General features: G+C 37.6%; 4 protein-coding genes across 5 annotated transcripts; 1 reads left to right on the forward strand and 3 right to left on the reverse strand.

The window, feature by feature from the left end:
- Positions 1-604: 604 nt before the first annotated feature.
- Positions 605-2,583, reverse strand: LOC116804728 (tensin homolog). The gene has a single exon (XM_032733401.2). It carries the CDS (start codon positions 2,423-2,425, stop codon positions 800-802), a length of 1,626 nt encoding a protein of 541 aa, XP_032589292.1. The 5' UTR covers positions 2,426-2,583; the 3' UTR covers positions 605-799.
- Positions 2,584-4,313: 1,730 nt separating this feature from the next.
- LOC6572330 lies at positions 4,314-7,644 on the reverse strand. The gene is made up of 4 exons (XM_001998433.3): positions 7,408-7,644; positions 5,455-5,843; positions 5,221-5,393; positions 4,314-5,144 (listed from the first exon to the last, which is right to left on the reverse strand). The coding sequence occupies exons 1-4, from the start codon at positions 7,453-7,455 to the stop codon at positions 4,582-4,584; spliced, it is 1,173 nt and encodes a 390-aa protein (XP_001998469.2). The 5' UTR covers positions 7,456-7,644; the 3' UTR covers positions 4,314-4,581.
- Positions 7,645-8,769: 1,125 nt separating this feature from the next.
- Positions 8,770-9,932, forward strand: LOC6572329 (mediator of RNA polymerase II transcription subunit 21). The gene is made up of 2 exons (XM_001998432.4): positions 8,770-8,918; positions 8,983-9,932. The coding sequence occupies exons 1-2, from the start codon at positions 8,877-8,879 to the stop codon at positions 9,367-9,369; spliced, it is 429 nt and encodes a 142-aa protein (XP_001998468.1). The 5' UTR covers positions 8,770-8,876; the 3' UTR covers positions 9,370-9,932.
- On the reverse strand, positions 9,848-16,211 carry LOC6572328 (histone-lysine N-methyltransferase SETD1). 2 transcript variants are annotated; one of them, XM_032728010.2, is made up of 6 exons: positions 15,964-16,211; positions 15,518-15,873; positions 15,200-15,449; positions 11,328-15,094; positions 10,630-11,263; positions 9,848-10,559 (listed from the first exon to the last, which is right to left on the reverse strand). In XM_032728010.2, the coding sequence occupies exons 2-6, from the start codon at positions 15,820-15,822 to the stop codon at positions 10,386-10,388; spliced, it is 5,130 nt and encodes a 1,709-aa protein (XP_032583901.1). In that variant the 5' UTR covers positions 15,823-15,873; positions 15,964-16,211; the 3' UTR covers positions 9,848-10,385. The 2 variants fall into 2 exon arrangements, with proteins under 2 accessions (XP_032583901.1, XP_001998467.2); XM_001998431.4 differs by having other exon boundaries at positions 15,518-15,851; positions 15,964-16,210.
- Positions 16,212-16,295: the final 84 nt, after the last annotated feature.

Genomic DNA, 16,295 nt, shown 5'->3' on the forward strand with positions numbered 1-16,295 from the left:
AGTTCACGTCTCAATGGAGGTAGATCTTAAACTTTATTTAATTTGTAGCCAACAGACTTTTATTTTATATTCAACGAATACTACTACTACTATTTGTTTCCTACTAATACTATTACTACAACTTTCTCTGCCACTGCTTCTATTTTTCCCTAATACTACTATTTCTACAAATACTTCTACTTTTTTCTGCTACTACTACTACTACTCAATCAAAATACCTTTTATAATCATCAAAATTCTTTCTTTGTTACCCACATATCTTGGCTTAATTGAACCCTTAGTCTAAGTAGTGTCCATCACTCGGCAATTCTCTGCCAAATAAGGATTATGTGTGTACTATGTGATTCTTGACTAAATTGCATTAAATTTTGCTCAAATAATGAGGAACCATCTGACTGCAATCTGATTGCTTATCTGAAACTCGGCTTCCAAAAAAAGTCTAATAGTCTATAGTCTATACATGTAATATTCTCAATTATTCAAGAAATCTAGAGCAAATTCTAAATCCTATATTAACACATTCTATTCCATTATCCCATTTACTCACAGCCCGAAACAAATGTAGATGCTTATAAGAAATATTTCGCTGGAAAATGCTATTCAATTTATTTCATGTTTGTTTATTTCCTTATTACATAAAAATCAATTATATATTCAGATTCTTGCTGAATAAAGAACATATTATTTGCATAAATATATATAAATATAAATATTAAATATATATAAATATTTAAAATTTTTTGGTATATCTGCATTATTGTTTATCATATCAATAAGGCATACTGAATATTTATCGAATTTACAACATTTTGCAATTGTGATTGAGCGGAAGAACCTTGTGTGCAAAGGAAACAATGGCCGAAGCGGGCTGCATAGAGGACAGGTCGCAAAAGATATGACATTGATTGTCTTTGGATCCAGTCAGGGGCCGTGCCACAAAGGCGAAGATTGACTTATTGACGGAACGCTGTAGTCCTTCGTCGGATGCTGGAACGCTCCAAAAGTGATTGCCGGGGTCCATGGAGAAGTGCGAAATGTTTTTAGCCGGATAGTGACGGCGGAAGAATTTTTTGCGCGTATTGTCGGTCAGTGTGATTCCCTGTTCCGATATCTTTATGTGAACCTCCAAGGGAACTGGTGCCGTCGGGGCTGAGTACATTTCATTGACCGCCTTCCGAACTGCATCGTCACCGGTGAGGGACTCCATATTGTGCTGGAACAGGTAGAGCACATTGCAAGCGGCACCCTGCGCCAGGACCTGCTTTTGACTCAGGATCAACTCCTCGTTATTCGAGATCAGCAGTAGATCTCTATCTGGTATAATCAGGGTGGTGGGAAGAGACATTTGGTTAATTGAATGCTCGTATACAAAGGCCGATAATGACGTAAAGATTGGCTCATTGCTGCATCCCATCAGGCGAACACCCCGATTTGTGGGCTCCAAGAGGAAGTGGCGTACCAACTGGTCCCCGTATCCCGGTCCGGTCACCACGCCAGGCGGCGGCTTAGCTACGCGTAAGACCAAGCCAAATGCATTGCGGTACGTTGTTGAGTTGCGAATGAGAAATGTTCCGGGTCTTGCATCACGCAGCAAGTCGACTGCTTCGTCGCGGCTCATGTTGGGCTTGTACCAAAAGTGAGACGAGTCCTTGGCAAACTTAACCAGATGTGGCTCAACTTCTTTGGTATGATTAACAAACACATCGGCCTGCGGAGGAGCCCGCTCCCCATGGTGCAGCTCTGACCCATCATCGAACATTAGAGTCTTTGCTGGTTTCGGTGTTGGATACGGGCTGACACATCGCTCGGAGTTCAGGGGTCTCTGAACGTATGGAAACGTTGGAGTTTTCGAACGACTCTTTTCGACGAGCTGCAATTCCGGACTCCGTCCTTTGCTAGGAGAACCTAATTCGGCGTCTGGTAGATCAGTGGACTCAATCAGCTCTTCCCTAATTGCTTTTCTCTCAAGTAGCGGCGAGTTGAGTCGCTTGTGCAGCTCATCCAAGTCCCTCTGAATCGTCTCATCCTGAGCTAACTTTCTCGCGAGTGCTCTGTTCGCATCTTCCACATGCACTTTGCGCTCCATAAGCATATCTTCGAACTCTTGGCGGGAAGGTGTCTTCCGCACCAACGGACACGACGCCGAAATGCTGGGTCGAACGCTCTTTCGGGGTAAGGAATGGCTGGCCGCATTTTTAATTTGCACAGACTTGTCCGATATGCCAGTGGGCTCATTTGTTTCGACGTGATGTAAGTCACTGGTATTGAAGCCGACCGGAACGTTGCCGTACGTGAAAGGAAGTGCATCCTCGCGGGCATGGTATGGAATATTATCTGGATCGGGATCTGGATCCGGGTCTGTTTCGAATGCAGAACCTTGCACAACTCTGTTCAATGGAACAGATGGCTCGCACACCGAGGCCATTGAAAAATAATGTTTCAAAACTTTTTCGTTTATTTTTACGATCCGCAAGATATAAATAGTCTTCTATATGCATACGTATGTATGTCGAAGCACAAGTTCTACGGCGAGCAGCGCTGAGCACACGTCCGCCAGGAACCAATTCTGACAGTTGACTAACGAAAAGAGCAAAACCATGAACTAAGCATTCGCCACAAAATACTCTTACACATGGGAGCATTATTTTTACAGCAAATTTGGGGCCTAGTGTTTGTATATCTAACATTTATGTATGTATATCTGAAGAACATTAAATCAAATCATAAAGCCTCAAAAATTAAACGTAAATATATAAAAAAAAAAAAAAGGCATAAATTTCTCTAAGATAAGCTAGTTCAAAAGTTGAAGAAAGTAAACATTCAAATAGGGTTTACAATTTGACCAAATTATATCTAAATTTGAATACAGGCTGTACATATAGTTGGAATAATATCACAGGTCAGCATATTGTAATTACATATTATAACCAAGGCAACAAATCCAATTTTCCAGAAGTTTCCCCGGCGCTAAATTAAATCTGCATCAAAAGGTTGTTTAGACCTTCGGAACACCTCTTCGCGTCTCTTTTGACTTCCCTTTAACATATTAATATTTTTTGAATACATCAATATCCCCAAAAAAAAAAAAACCTTGCCTTTTCCAAAGCTCTTTCTACAAAGTCTATTCTTTAAAAATATTTTTTTTTTTACTTTCTGTTGACCTATTTAATTGTTCATTGATTCTAATTTTTCAAGCAAAAAATGAAGATGTTTTTCCTTTGTAAAATATATGTATATACTACATATGCTCTTTACAGTCTGATAAATAATTTGTTGGCTGCCTTTAGACGTTCTGGAAGCATTTGGAACACATGTTTTCCATATTCAGTTTATAATATTTCTATTAACCTATTATAGCTTGTATTATTTCAACCAAAGACGAATAAATAAATAAATAATAAATGAGTATATATACAAATCTATAATTCATCTTCGACATCTGTTCGTCGTTGACTGAACTGAAATGTATATATGAAAATATAAATATGTTTATATGTATATTAATATGAACTGCTTATGTATATGTATATAGTTCATATTCACCATCTTTTGCTGTGAAATTTGGCGTTTGAAATACGTAATCTTTAGCTTCTCTTATCTTTTGGATTTGTCGCCCTTAATATCGATTTAAATCGATATTTTATCAATCGTAATGATAATGAGTTATTAAGAAGTTTATTTGCTAATTGTCAAGTGTTTATTGATACCATTTTTGGCGATTAGAGGAGCGTTGCCAATTGATTTTAATTGTTGTAGAGATAACGAAATTCCAAATAATAATTTGTTGGTATTTTTAGCTCATTTAAAATCTAACTTCCTTAATCTTTTATCTTCAATCCCACTTTATCGATTTAATGAATATGGAATAAGTTATTACCTTTCAATATATATAAATATAAATATATCTATATCGTTAGGCATATAAAAAAGTATATCATCCAGTGAGAAACAATATTGCATTTTAAGCCCAAATTTAGTATGCTCAAGTATTTGGCAATTTATACGCCAAAGCATTAAATTCTATATGCTTCTTCCTATATGTACTACATATACAAACTAATATATACACTTTTATATAAGAGGAAGTATCTGAAATATAACTCCCGTCTGCAAGCCTAGGCAATACGTGACTGCAGCCAGCTAAAAAAAAAAATAGAAAAGAAATTCAAAATGTTGCGAAAAGTATTGCAATAAAATCCGAACATAGACATGTAGAGCTAGCAATACTCTATAATTTTCCAAATCAATTATGCATTTTGACAATTTTGACTCTCCCCTAGTTCCACATTCGCTTTAAATGAAAATACTTGAAATTATAATTTAACTATTTACTCAGAAGACAAAATTTTGGATTGTTGAGGAGAGTAATATACATTATTGATATCACAATAAATTATTGATCTTAATTATACTTATTATAGTGTAATGCAGTCGAAAATGAACACTTCAGTTATACCTAGCTATAAGCTGCATTAAAAATAATCAGTTTTCGTTGATTTATATATTATTATATGTATGTGGTATAGAAATGCAAGGAATACTAATGAGTCTGGGGACCAGTCGGAGGGGAGGAATATCTATTTAGGATATGATTGATATTTCCTTGATGCGCGAATCTCGCCTTGTTCGAGGCGGTGGTATTGGGGCAGGACCCTGTGTATTGATGCTGTGGCTGTCATCGACCTTATCAATGGATCCGTTGGATAAGTCAGGCTTAAATACTTTGCTTTGGGATAGGTTAACTAAGGAAGAAGCTTTTTGCTTCTGGCAGAACTTCTTTAGGAATATATCCTTCCACTCGGTTAGCTTGGCAGGCTTCAGGTAGACGTATACGCCGCATATTACGAATGCCGCGATCATCAGTAACAATATAAATCCGATCAAGAACATAACCGAAGTGAAGTGGTCGTCAGTGGACTCCACTTGATCAGTCTTGGCAGGCGTAGCAGTTGTAGTAGTAATACGATGTGTGGGCCGGGCAGGACGAATGGGTAGACGAGCATCCGGAGTTAAGGCGATATCCGAACATGCCCGAAACTCCTCCTGGGGACCACAGCCAACGGCACCCACACCATCCTCACACATGCCCCAATTGTTTCCGGCTACGTAGCGCCACTGGAGCACACACTGGTTGCATAAGAGATCTGCAATAAATAAATCGACCGTAATGAGGAAACTGGGGACACGAAATACAGCGATAGAAATACTCGAAGCATTTACCTGGCAATCGTGCTTTGATTTCATAAATGCGACTACCATTACGAGGATAGAATCGGGTGTCTAAGTCACTCGGACTACGCTGCGATGGCGAGCCACTTATTATAGGCAGCACGTTTTCGTCAAGGCAAAGCTGCTTGGCACTCGGCTTTGGACACAATCGAAACTCGAAGTAGCTGCAAGCCAAAATAAAATCAAAACAAAACACATAAGCATTAATTGGCAAGTCCCCCTTACCCCATGTGACTGGCGGTCAGCTCCACTCGTATCGTCATTTCGGAGCCGGGCAAATAGCTGCGAACGATAACGCCCTGGCCCCATTGACCACCATTTTCATGTGGGCGTGGCTCTGGCATATCCCAGGCGTCGCCACACTCCCCACATTTTCCCCCGTTGCGCTTCCATTGACGCGTAAAGCCCCCGCAGTAGAGCTCGTGATCATTGTAGTCCGGCGGAGTTTGAAATCCATAGCGCCAGGCCGATGCTCTGCTGGGAGGCTCTATAAGCCTACCATGAGCATCGCAGAATGGAACCAAACTAGAGAGAGCTAAGCAGAAAATGGGAAACAGATAACAGAAATGTGAACTGGACTTGAGGTGGCCATTGTTATGTCGTCCAGGCATTAGCTGAAAATACAAAACTCCCAGAATGATTCAAATTGCTATAGACAGGGGAATATTTTTAGTTCTAGAGCAGTTTTATTATGATAAATAAACATTTTTAACTATATTTAGTCTTTTCTGTAATTGCATAAACATGTAGGAGCTTTATGGACTATATATGTTTTTATCCGGAACAACAGCTTGCTTGTCCTTCCATTCATTTGTCTGCTGTTCTGTCGATTCTTCTGTCCGTTCGTATCATTCATATCATTTATCCACTCGCTCAGCTATCATTTTGTCTGTCAGTTAACCTGTCCGTACGTACATCCGTTCGTTTATCTATTCGTATGTATTACAGCCACAGGCTCGGCACCTATAAGAGTTAGATTTGTACGTGATTTTTGACACTCGCAATTAGTCCTAAATAATCGATTAGTCCTCCAATAGCAAGATAATGATAATATATACAAAATATAAAATTTATATCAAATTTTAAATATTTTAGTATTTTTTGTACGCTTTAAGAGCTAAAATATTTGAAATTGATTTTTCAGTTCTTGAGTCCAACTTTAAGAGATTTTTCCGAAGGTAATTTTATTTATATATTCTTCTATTTTCGGATGCTTTTTGCCATTCTACCATTTTTCTTTATTTCCAAAGTCCGATGCGGGGGCGGCGCATCACGACTAGAGCGCTTTTGTGTTTTATGCAAATAGCTATTTCCTAAGGTCTATAAACGCCCAAATTTATTACAATGCGTACATTTTTATGCAATCCATATACCATACACCATAATAAAATAAAAACGTATATAATGTTGACTGTTGTACTCTCGATTTCTCAATACTATTTAACATGAATAAAAAATCGTGCGTAATCATAAGAAACTCTCCTAATTAATCCCAAAACGAAAAACCCGAAGCTTTCGGCTAATTTCTTGATACTGATCACTAATTATAAAATATTTTGCATAAGGGAATAAATATTTATTGCCAGAAATCGAACAAAATATTTACGAAATTTATTAACATATTTGGGCTCTCTTTCTGTTTTTGTTTTTATTAGTTTTTTGTTTGTGTCGAATTTTCATTTTTATATTTTTGAATACAAGAACCCGTTTTAAAGATATAAAAAATAACATTTGAGTCAGACCAAGAACCAGTTTAGATTGATCTTATTTCCACTTCCTGAACTGGTATTGTGAATGCGTAATGTCCTGGATATGGACATACTAAATATGTATGTATATATAATGAACATCATATGCACTTTAGTATTTAGTAGTCAATTACAACAAAATTAAAAAGCTAACAGAGCAATATGATTATCACCTTATATACGAACACACACTTACACATTTCATATAATTCGCTTTCATTGTCTAACTTTCACCTATTCACGGATTACTCAAAACTCTTGTATACCTGCATACACTAGCTTGCAAAAGTGTGAATATTCGTATGAGCCATATATATGTACTTTTCTATATATACATACATATATATAGATCCATATGTACATGAACTCATTCTCACAGACGATTCACAATGATGCTAAAAGAAGCAATTCTTTAAAATGGGCAACTCACATGCAGTTGAGGTCTTCTTGGGCAATTTTTGTTGCTACTATCCCTCATAGCAGACTTTTTAATTTATGTAGGGCTCGGTGTGATGTTATCAGTTTGTGTTTTCGCTGCGGTTCTTCAAGTTTAAATAGATCACAATTGGGGAGGCCTTTCACTTCTTTAGCGACGCGAAGTTATCACTTTTAACAAAAATCTAATATCGTGCTTCGTCCACCAGCTTTAAACCAAGACTGATTAACGGCGAGTCCAAGCGTGCGGACTTCAGTCACATTTTCGGCTCTTTGAGCTGCTCAACTGGTTTGGAGAAATTTGTTTTTAGTGCCTCTGAAGAGCGTCGCTTCGCTGAGTATGCTCAACACACGTATGAATGTTGTATGTTGTATGTTGTGTTGATCTTCACCTATGTAAGTCTTAATATACATTTCATGGGGTCTGTTGAGAGTGGTCATGGTTCATGGCGCCTAAGGAACCGTGTGTTGAACATGAACACCGAATCCCAGAAGTATTACGCTTAGCTACCTTTTTACATTATCTTTCACACATTCGCTAGTAAATATGTTGTTTTTCAAATGACACAGCTAGTGTGCGCCTTAATCGTCTTCATATTATATAATTTGAATACATAATACACGTGATATTTATGCCCAGTAATGCTAGAAAACATGCAAAATTGTATTATGATAAGGTAATTATAATTATCAAATAAAAATTGATGATTTCCGTATAAAATATTATCTTCGAAATAACAATTTCGTTCTTATACTTTGTTAAATTTAGGCTACACCTTTTTTATTTCTAAATTCATTTTTTACATAGACGTTAAGAATAACACATATGCTGCATAGAAATATATGGCTGTAACTAAAACTGTGTCAAATAAAGAAATAAACATACGTAAAAAATACAAACGTTCTTACATCAATTGTTAAATTTATGATCATAGAATTATTCTATAACTAATGTCCTCTGGTAAATCGCATAATAATACGCATAATATTTATCAAAGCACACATTTTATGAAAACTGAGCGAAATAACAGATTATATCATATATTTTCTATGGAAAGGGCTAAGATTTAGTATAGCACAAATTTCTTATTTTGCCATTAGTTGAATTTATTAACGACACAATTTTAAATGTTATATTAAAAAGATTTATACAAGTTGTGGACTTACTTACTTACTTATGTACGTATAAAGTAAAATACTTATATGGGTGAATATAATAAATTTTTAAAATAATTACCCGCGCATCAGAAAATATGTTTTCTAGTATTTTATAGTCGATAAAAAATTTAAAGTGAAATCGATAGCCTTAAATCTGAAATCGATATTTAAGGAGCATCGACAGTCGATAGAATGTGTGCTGCCTTTACTCCCATCACTAATGCACAACAGTTTGCTTCATAGAATTCGACGTTTTCGTTAATGAGTTAAAATTATTAGAAAAAAAGAGCGAAAGCCTAATAAGCTATGGCAGACCGGCTTACTCAACTGCAGGACACTGTCAATCAAGTAAGCGGGCAATAGATTTATGGTTGACAAAGATATAAGTAACTGCATTGCCTTTTTTTTTTAGCAAGCTGAGCACTTTTGCAATGCCATCGGTGTAATTCAGCAAACCTCATATCCCAGCAAGTTTGCAAATTTCGACAGAACTGGCTCACAGACACCCGTACAGAACCCGCCTCAGGAAGACTATGCTCAACTTTTCGCCCAGCTCATAGCTCGATGTGCTAAGGACATTGATACGCTTATTGAATCATTGCCCAATGAAGACAGTTCAATTGAATTACAAAATTCGAGTCTTAAGCGACTGGAGATTGAAAATCAGGAAACTGCTGAGCAGCTCGAACAAGTTGTTCAGAAAGGAGAATTATTGCTGGAAAAGATACAATCGGCTCTAGGGGACATTGCCCAATCACAATTAGATATGCAAATAACATTAAAGCCCAATTTAAAATGAATTTTTAACCCCTTGTGAATAGTGGTTTAAGTAATTTATATATGTATATAGACTAAATAAATTGTGTGAATAAAATTGCTAAAAATCTGATATGATGTCGAAGATATTGATTTATTTGAAAATGGTTGAAGCGCGGTTAAGACCAAATAATCTGTAATCTCTGTTCTGAAATTATCCATGTTCGTTGAACACGACTTTTAGTGCTTAAATGACATACAAATCACATAAACTCTTGTATTCTTTATATTTATTTATTACCCCTAGATGTTTGCAGAGTTACATACATATATGGCATGCATACAGGAATCCGTTCTACCTATTTTCCCAACAGATTTTGTAAAATATTTAATCAATTCCATCGCTCAAAACATCCTTTGATTTTCAACATATTTCAAAACTCACTTTGATACAATAAATCGATTTTGAAGTATATCATTTTCATAGCAATATTTAATGAGTAAATTAAATACGTTGCACATCCTTTTTTAGCATTTTACTTTATACATATTATTCACATTCTAATATTATACACTTCAATGTAGACTTATATATATTTACATACCAGAAAGAACTGTTATTATTAAAAATAAATACTTAATAAAGTAGAGTTCCATATTGCTTAAAATTAAGTTTTAAAAAAAACTATATTTAAGGTAAATATTGGTGACTATTGATACAATTCTTAAAAAATGAAACATATAAAAACCAGGCGTTTTTTTTGTCAAATTTACATGTTATATATTACCTTTATTAACCAAAACGTTACGAACGACAAATCTTACGAATTTAAGGTCTATCATTCAAAACAGGCGGCGATGCAATGCTTTGAATTTCTTTTTTATATAATTTTAAATTACTTAAGATACAAAAATGTTCTAACTAAATGTAACAGAATACATAAAATAATATTGTGTTCCTTTAAGCGCTGTAATAACATAGTGTGTTAAAATAAAAGCAATTTTTAACATTAATTTTTAGTAATTTTGCAGCGTATCTAAAGCCAGTTCTTCTCTGATTTAGTTAAGCGTACCCCTACACCCTTGAGCTCCACATAGACATGGGATTTTCTCCTCCTCTAAAGGAAATTTGTAGTCATAAGTAATTTCTTCGTTAACACCAATAGGTTGTTTTGAATATATAACAATCTTTTTTTCGGACTCTATGGTAATGACTTTGGCATAACAATTTGGCTGCAAGCAGAATTAAGAATCAATAAATTAACAAGAGCTTTAATCATTGGTATCATTTAGTTATACTTACATTACAGCTATGATTTATAAATCTTGCCAAATTGCCACATTTAGTCGCATCAATAATAGTCTCCATATCGATTCGGAATAAATATGAGCTTCCAATGCCAATCGCTTCATACTTGGTCTCTCTTAAATCTGCAACTACTGGTCGAATCATTTGGCCAACATATTCAATAACCATTTCATCTGCTGCAATAGGTTCCATGGCAAATAATCCCCAGTCGTGAATTGCCGATTTTGCGAATTTCAGCTGCTTTTTACGGAATTTGAGCTGATTGAATTTCAAAAGCTCGGACTCGCCCATCGATCCGAAGGCCGTCAGAAGACGTCGCTGATTCGATCGAGCCTCACGAGAAATGCCTTGCATTTTAGATATTAATTTATTATGATGATGATTCGTCAATGCCGTTGGCTCGTCGCATCGATCGTCATTTTGAGTGTCATGTATGTTTGCCTTAGCATGATGATATTTGTGTTTAGCCTTCTCGCGTACATCCAATTTATAAAAGCCCTCAGTACGTGCGCAACCGGTCTTGTGTCTCATAAGCTCGTCGTCCTTACGCCGTTTTTTAGGAGGCGGCGGCCAGAACGCTCTGTCCGTGGTGCAGTGATTAACCCAATGAGTATTATTCAAAAACATACTAAAATTACAAACAATAAAGTTGATTAGAAGTTTGCTTGAAATCTAAACAATAATTGACTTACGCATATGGCTCCTTTTGCAAATGCTCAATATAGCTCATCTTGATGTACTTAATGTCCTCCAAATCAATGCCTTTTGTCAGGAAAGTGTATAGGATTACCATTTCTTCATTTTGATCACGAGGATTGAACATTTCACACGGAACAAAGTTAGAGGTTTGGCGAGCTAATTCAGAAAGTGTATTCTTCATTGACTCCATTTTCGTCGTTTTATTAACCTGTCGTACTGAAAAATCTTTCTTCTTCTTTTGCGCTCGAACAGAGTCCTTGCGAGGCCTTCCTGGTCCAGGCCTAGCAAGCTGCATATTTTCCGCCTCTTTTTTATTTTTAGAATCAAATTGGTCCGCTGAAGCGCCGGTTGCGAATGCACCTTGTGCTTGCGGAGGCAAGGAATAACAATGTTCTAATGCCACTTGACTAGCTTGGGACGCTTGACTGGATCCACTGTCTGAAGAGACAGGAGACTCCTTTCCGTTATAAATTCGTGTATCCTCATTCTGCTGAGTGCCAGATTGATCTGTTTTAAAAACTTCCGTTTTTAGATCGGTGTCTGTTTTCGAAGTAATTGTATTTTCAATCTCATTCGACTGATTATTAGTACTTTTAGTACTTTTCAAACAAATATCAGTCTTTACTGTGCTCAAATAGTGTTTTCCTTCGACGTCAGCATCTATAACAGTTTTCTTGTATATTTTTGCTTCTTCCACTAATAATTTTGCACCGGGTGTTGGAGGCAGTTTTGTAATATCAGGTGTGTCAGGCATCTCAAAGCTAGACATTTTATCAATATCCAAATTGAGATCAACGTTTAATTTATTGTCTGTCTGACTTGACTTTTTCTGTTGTTCCTCTAGAAATTCGCGCTCGATTTGGGCCATGTATTCTGTGTTTCGCCGTCTCTTCTCCTGATACTCTCGTTCTTCGTCCGAATCACTATAGATACGATCATACCCGAAATGAGATTTCGCTGTACCTAAGCCATCAGACTTTGATACAGTTTCTTCGTTGTAATCCGGTGGCGGAACAGGTGTAGGAGATCGGCGGGATTCACTTTCCATTTTATCATCCGTCTTTGATTCTCTTTCAAATGTTGAAGCCATTTCCGTTTCGTCCATGTCAAAGCAACTATCCTTGCTTATGTCTTCGAGGTCAGACGGAATGGATGACATGAGATTAGGTTTAGAGCTCGTAAATATTTTACTCTCTGTTTTCTGATCATCATCTTCATCAGTATCAGAGTATATGTCAATTTTTTTCAAACGACTTCGCTTGGTTGACGAAATTCGATTTATTGATTGATTCTCTTCCTCAGAATCCGAATATACATTTAATATTTTTTCATCGGAAGCTTTCAAGTCACGTCTACGCTTCTTGGTAAACTTGTCCCTTTCACTTAAATTGCTGGATGGGATGTCTTCATCAAAGCTTTCATCATCGCTACTCCTGTCATTTTCTGCTCTATTGCCCATATCGTCAGCATCATTTTCACCATCGCTATTGGAAGACGACGACGTAGACGACGAGAAGAAACTTGAGGCACTTCCCTTTCTTTTCAGTCGTATATTGTTTGATGTAAGACGTAATTTTCCAATATCCCTTTGCAAGGTGCGTCGTTTTAAGCTAAGATTTGGAGCATCGGAACTACCCAAATTTGAATCATCTTTATCTGAATCCGAACGCTGTACCATTTCTTCTTGGTCACTAAGATCCCGTTCCAATTTATCGGGAACGGGACTAGGATGTTTGGGCACACGGCGGAATGATGGCAATTTAGGCATTGCAGCTCGTATACCAATACTGGTGAAGGACTGAAAGTCTGGAATTTCTCTTTGCGTATTAATTAATTGATTAATGTCGGGCGGTTTCTCTTGCAATGTTTGTTTTTCCGCTGCAATGTTATTAGTTGTACTGGTCTCGGCAACTGCTGGCAATTGTTTTGTACGCGCTTTTGCCGTTTGCTCATCCCACCAAGCCTCAAAGTTCTTGAAAGCTGTCATTTCAATCATGCGTTTGTTAACATCTCGTTTAAGGATTTGTTTCAGTTCTTCAACAATAATATTCATAACCTTTTTAACGTTTTGCTTCACCTCATCATTTTGATCCGGCTGGGTATGCTGATAACCATATGTTTGCATGTACGGATCTAAATTGAAGGAGTCTGCCGAAACAACTCCCGGGAGGTATGGCGCTTGCATATACGCGGGGTTCGAAAAGTACTTTCCGGTCAATCCGGAGCTCGGTGCTATGGCAGATGGATAGTGACCATATCCATATGCTGATTGATGATAGTAATAATTATTATGATTTGATGCATGGGGATCCGTATATCCTGCAAACATCATTTTTGATGCCAGTTGGGTTGACGGATGCGCAGGTTCTTTTACCGTTTCTTCATGTGATGATAAACTTGACAAAGACATGTTATCGTCATTGTTATCATTTGCTTCAGACTTTTCAACAGGGACCGGAATTTCTTTCTTAATCAGAATGTCGTCATCACTTGATATATCACTAGCGCCTTGCTGCTGTAAAGCCGAAAGAGTTTTATCAGTTCCATGCTTGTTCTGGTTGCTATTTGAATGATTCGAATCCCCTGCCTCATTGATATCATCAACCTTAGGTTTTTCTGTTTCAGAATCACTGCTATCCATTTGCAGAAAAGGTGGAGCATTTCCAAAGGTCTTGCCTTTAAATATGAGTGCAATACGTGTGTCCAAGTCAACGTTCTCCGAGTTTGTCTCTGATTCGGCAGCTGTCTCGAGATTATTATTCGACTTGCTTGACTGTGGTCGTTTTGGTGATAGTTGTTGCTTTATACCAACTGCCTCCGTTGAAGGTGAGATATCTTTTGAATATGACTTTAATGGTGGAGGTTGTGGATCGTCCCAGTTTTCTTCCTCTTCTTGGGGCGGAGGTGGTGGCGGTATAATCTGTGAGTCTGGTTGTGGGGCGGGCCACCTTCGGTGGGAGCTGCTCCATGATTGAACACTTTCACTCATAGTGTAGCTGTAATGGCTATATCCGTAATCAGACGGTATATGGTTAGGTGCCGGAATGCCAGAATAATATTGTTGGTTTTGAAACACCGATGAGGTACCATTTTCGTCTTCAGTGCATTCATAGCGTATATCGTGCTTAGAACTAATGCGCTCCTTCCGATCACCATCAATATCCATAGATCTGTCTCGATCTCGTTCTCGGTAATCCCGTTCCTTTGACGAACTTAAGCGATGATCTCTTCTGTCCCTCATCCGATCGCGAGAATGATCTCTTGATCTATTGCGCTCTCGAAATTTATCTCGTCCTTTCGAGCGAGAATAATCATATGACCTTGTGTCTCGATCTCTGTCTCTAGAACTATATAAACGATCTCTGCTTATGTCCGGACTCCTCTCCCGTGATCCTCGAGAGTAGTAATGGCGACCATGACGTGAGCTACTATACTTATGACGTGACCCACGATCCCGATCATAGCCTCTTTCAACGGAATGTCGTGGCCGTTCTTTTATGAGACGATCTCGATCTCTATGCCGATCTCTTTCCACTTCGCCATACGCGGAACTCTTGTAATAAGCGTTATAACCACTTCCAGAAACTAAATGTGGATCTTCCTTTTCTGTGTATTCATGAAAATGTTCATTTACCGAAATATGCGTTGTTGTCGAATGAGGTGTGATCGGTGCCAATGGTCGAGGTGCAACAGGATTTGTAATATTATCAATTGTTTTCTTTAGAACGGCACCAAAAGGATCGCAGAATACGTTTAATATCTGTAATATACGAAAATGAATATGATTGTTCACTATATAAATAGCTGCAGACAGCTAACTGCTGCACACACTCAACAAACTATAAAATCACTTAGAATCCATTACCTTTCCCATCACTGATTTCTGGTTATACTTTTCGACAAACTGTCGTGCTCCTTTGGTGCTTTCAAAGACAATACGCGCGATGCCCAAATGCTTGTTTGTCGTTGGGTGATGGTATATAGTTATTTCGTCCGTGGGCCCGCACTTGTCAAGAAGGCTAGAAAGGAACTGCTTGTCGATATTGTCATTTAGATTAACAACCGTAACTTCAATTGCAGGTGGCTGCCCGACATAATCGGAATCGATCACAAATCTATAAAGATAAAGCATATGCTATTGTTTAACAAGGTCCAAAATCAAAAATCAAAAATGGCGCCTTACCGGGGTACAACCAGCATTAAAGGTTCGACAGGCTTGGCTCGAATTCGAATAAGTGGATTTCGTGGATCGCGAGGTGTTATTGTTGGGTACGTCGGGTCTCCAGGAACAACGCCGTCATACCGATATAACTTGGTACCACATTTCAACAACTGCGGATCCGCTAATAATTTGAAGTTCCTATGCATCCTCGTTTGGCACGCAGGATTAAAGACATTACCATCACGATAGCCCTGCATCGTGATGTGCGTCTGTTCGCCCGATGATTCTCCGCCATTAATTAAGGTATAGTTATTGCTGGTATCCATAGAATATCAGTTGGCCACGTTTACGGGATCTTTTACGAAATAGATATAGAGCTACATCAGCAAATTTGTTGTTGGCATATTTAAAGTATAACCACTCAAAATACAATCAATATAAAGAATATGACAACTTTTGTTACTTACTTTGCAAGTAGTTTAAGACGACTACCGACTATGTCGGCGGGCACGTCCGGGTGTGTATTGACAGGAAAATAAAAATGTTTGCGATATCTTTATTTCCACGAACAGAACCTCCTCGAATTCATGCAACGTAGTAATTAATGCTGTTTTATCAGCATTGTAGCGATTCCATCAAAAGAATATGAAATTCCCGATATATAACAACATATGAAGTATTAAAACACTGTCGAATAAAAAATACACAGAAAAAACGAGGCCTCGAAGGGGTGTAAAATCAATGTTATCGATGTTTTATTCATTTTGATCGATTATTATTTACCTATGGTTTTTGGGAC

Source organism: Drosophila mojavensis, unplaced genomic scaffold (genome assembly GCF_018153725.1).
Source record: "Drosophila mojavensis isolate 15081-1352.22 unplaced genomic scaffold, ASM1815372v1 contig_19, whole genome shotgun sequence".
Taxonomy (NCBI): domain Eukaryota; kingdom Metazoa; phylum Arthropoda; class Insecta; order Diptera; family Drosophilidae; genus Drosophila; species Drosophila mojavensis.

Bases quoted from the DNA above. Each gene is read 5' to 3' on its own strand.
- LOC116804728 (XM_032733401.2), bottom strand. From the start codon at position 2,425: ATGGCCTCGGTGTGCGAGCCATCTGTTCCATTGAACAGAGTTGTGCAA.
- LOC6572330 (XM_001998433.3), bottom strand. From the start codon at position 7,455: ATGAGGGATAGTAGCAACAAAAATTGCCCAAGAAGACCTCAACTGCAT. The intron at 5,844-7,407 runs GTGAGTTGCCCA...TTGTATTTTCAG, and splicing joins CAAGAAGACCTCAACTGCAT to CTAATGCCTGGACGACATAA. The intron at 5,394-5,454 runs GTAAGGGGGACT...TTTGGCTTGCAG, and splicing joins CTGACCGCCAGTCACATGGG to CTACTTCGAGTTTCGATTGT.
- LOC6572328 (XM_032728010.2), bottom strand. From the start codon at position 15,822: ATGGATACCAGCAATAACTATACCTTAATTAATGGCGGAGAATCATCG. The intron at 15,095-15,199 runs GTAATGGATTCT...CGTATATTACAG, and splicing joins AGAAATCAGTGATGGGAAAG to ATATTAAACGTATTCTGCGA. The intron at 11,264-11,327 runs GTAAGTCAATTA...TTGTAATTTTAG, and splicing joins TTGCAAAAGGAGCCATATGC to TATGTTTTTGAATAATACTC.
- LOC6572329 (XM_001998432.4), top strand. From the start codon at position 8,877: ATGGCAGACCGGCTTACTCAACTGCAGGACACTGTCAATCAA. The intron at 8,919-8,982 runs GTAAGCGGGCAA...TTTTTTTTTTAG, and splicing joins TGCAGGACACTGTCAATCAA to CAAGCTGAGCACTTTTGCAA.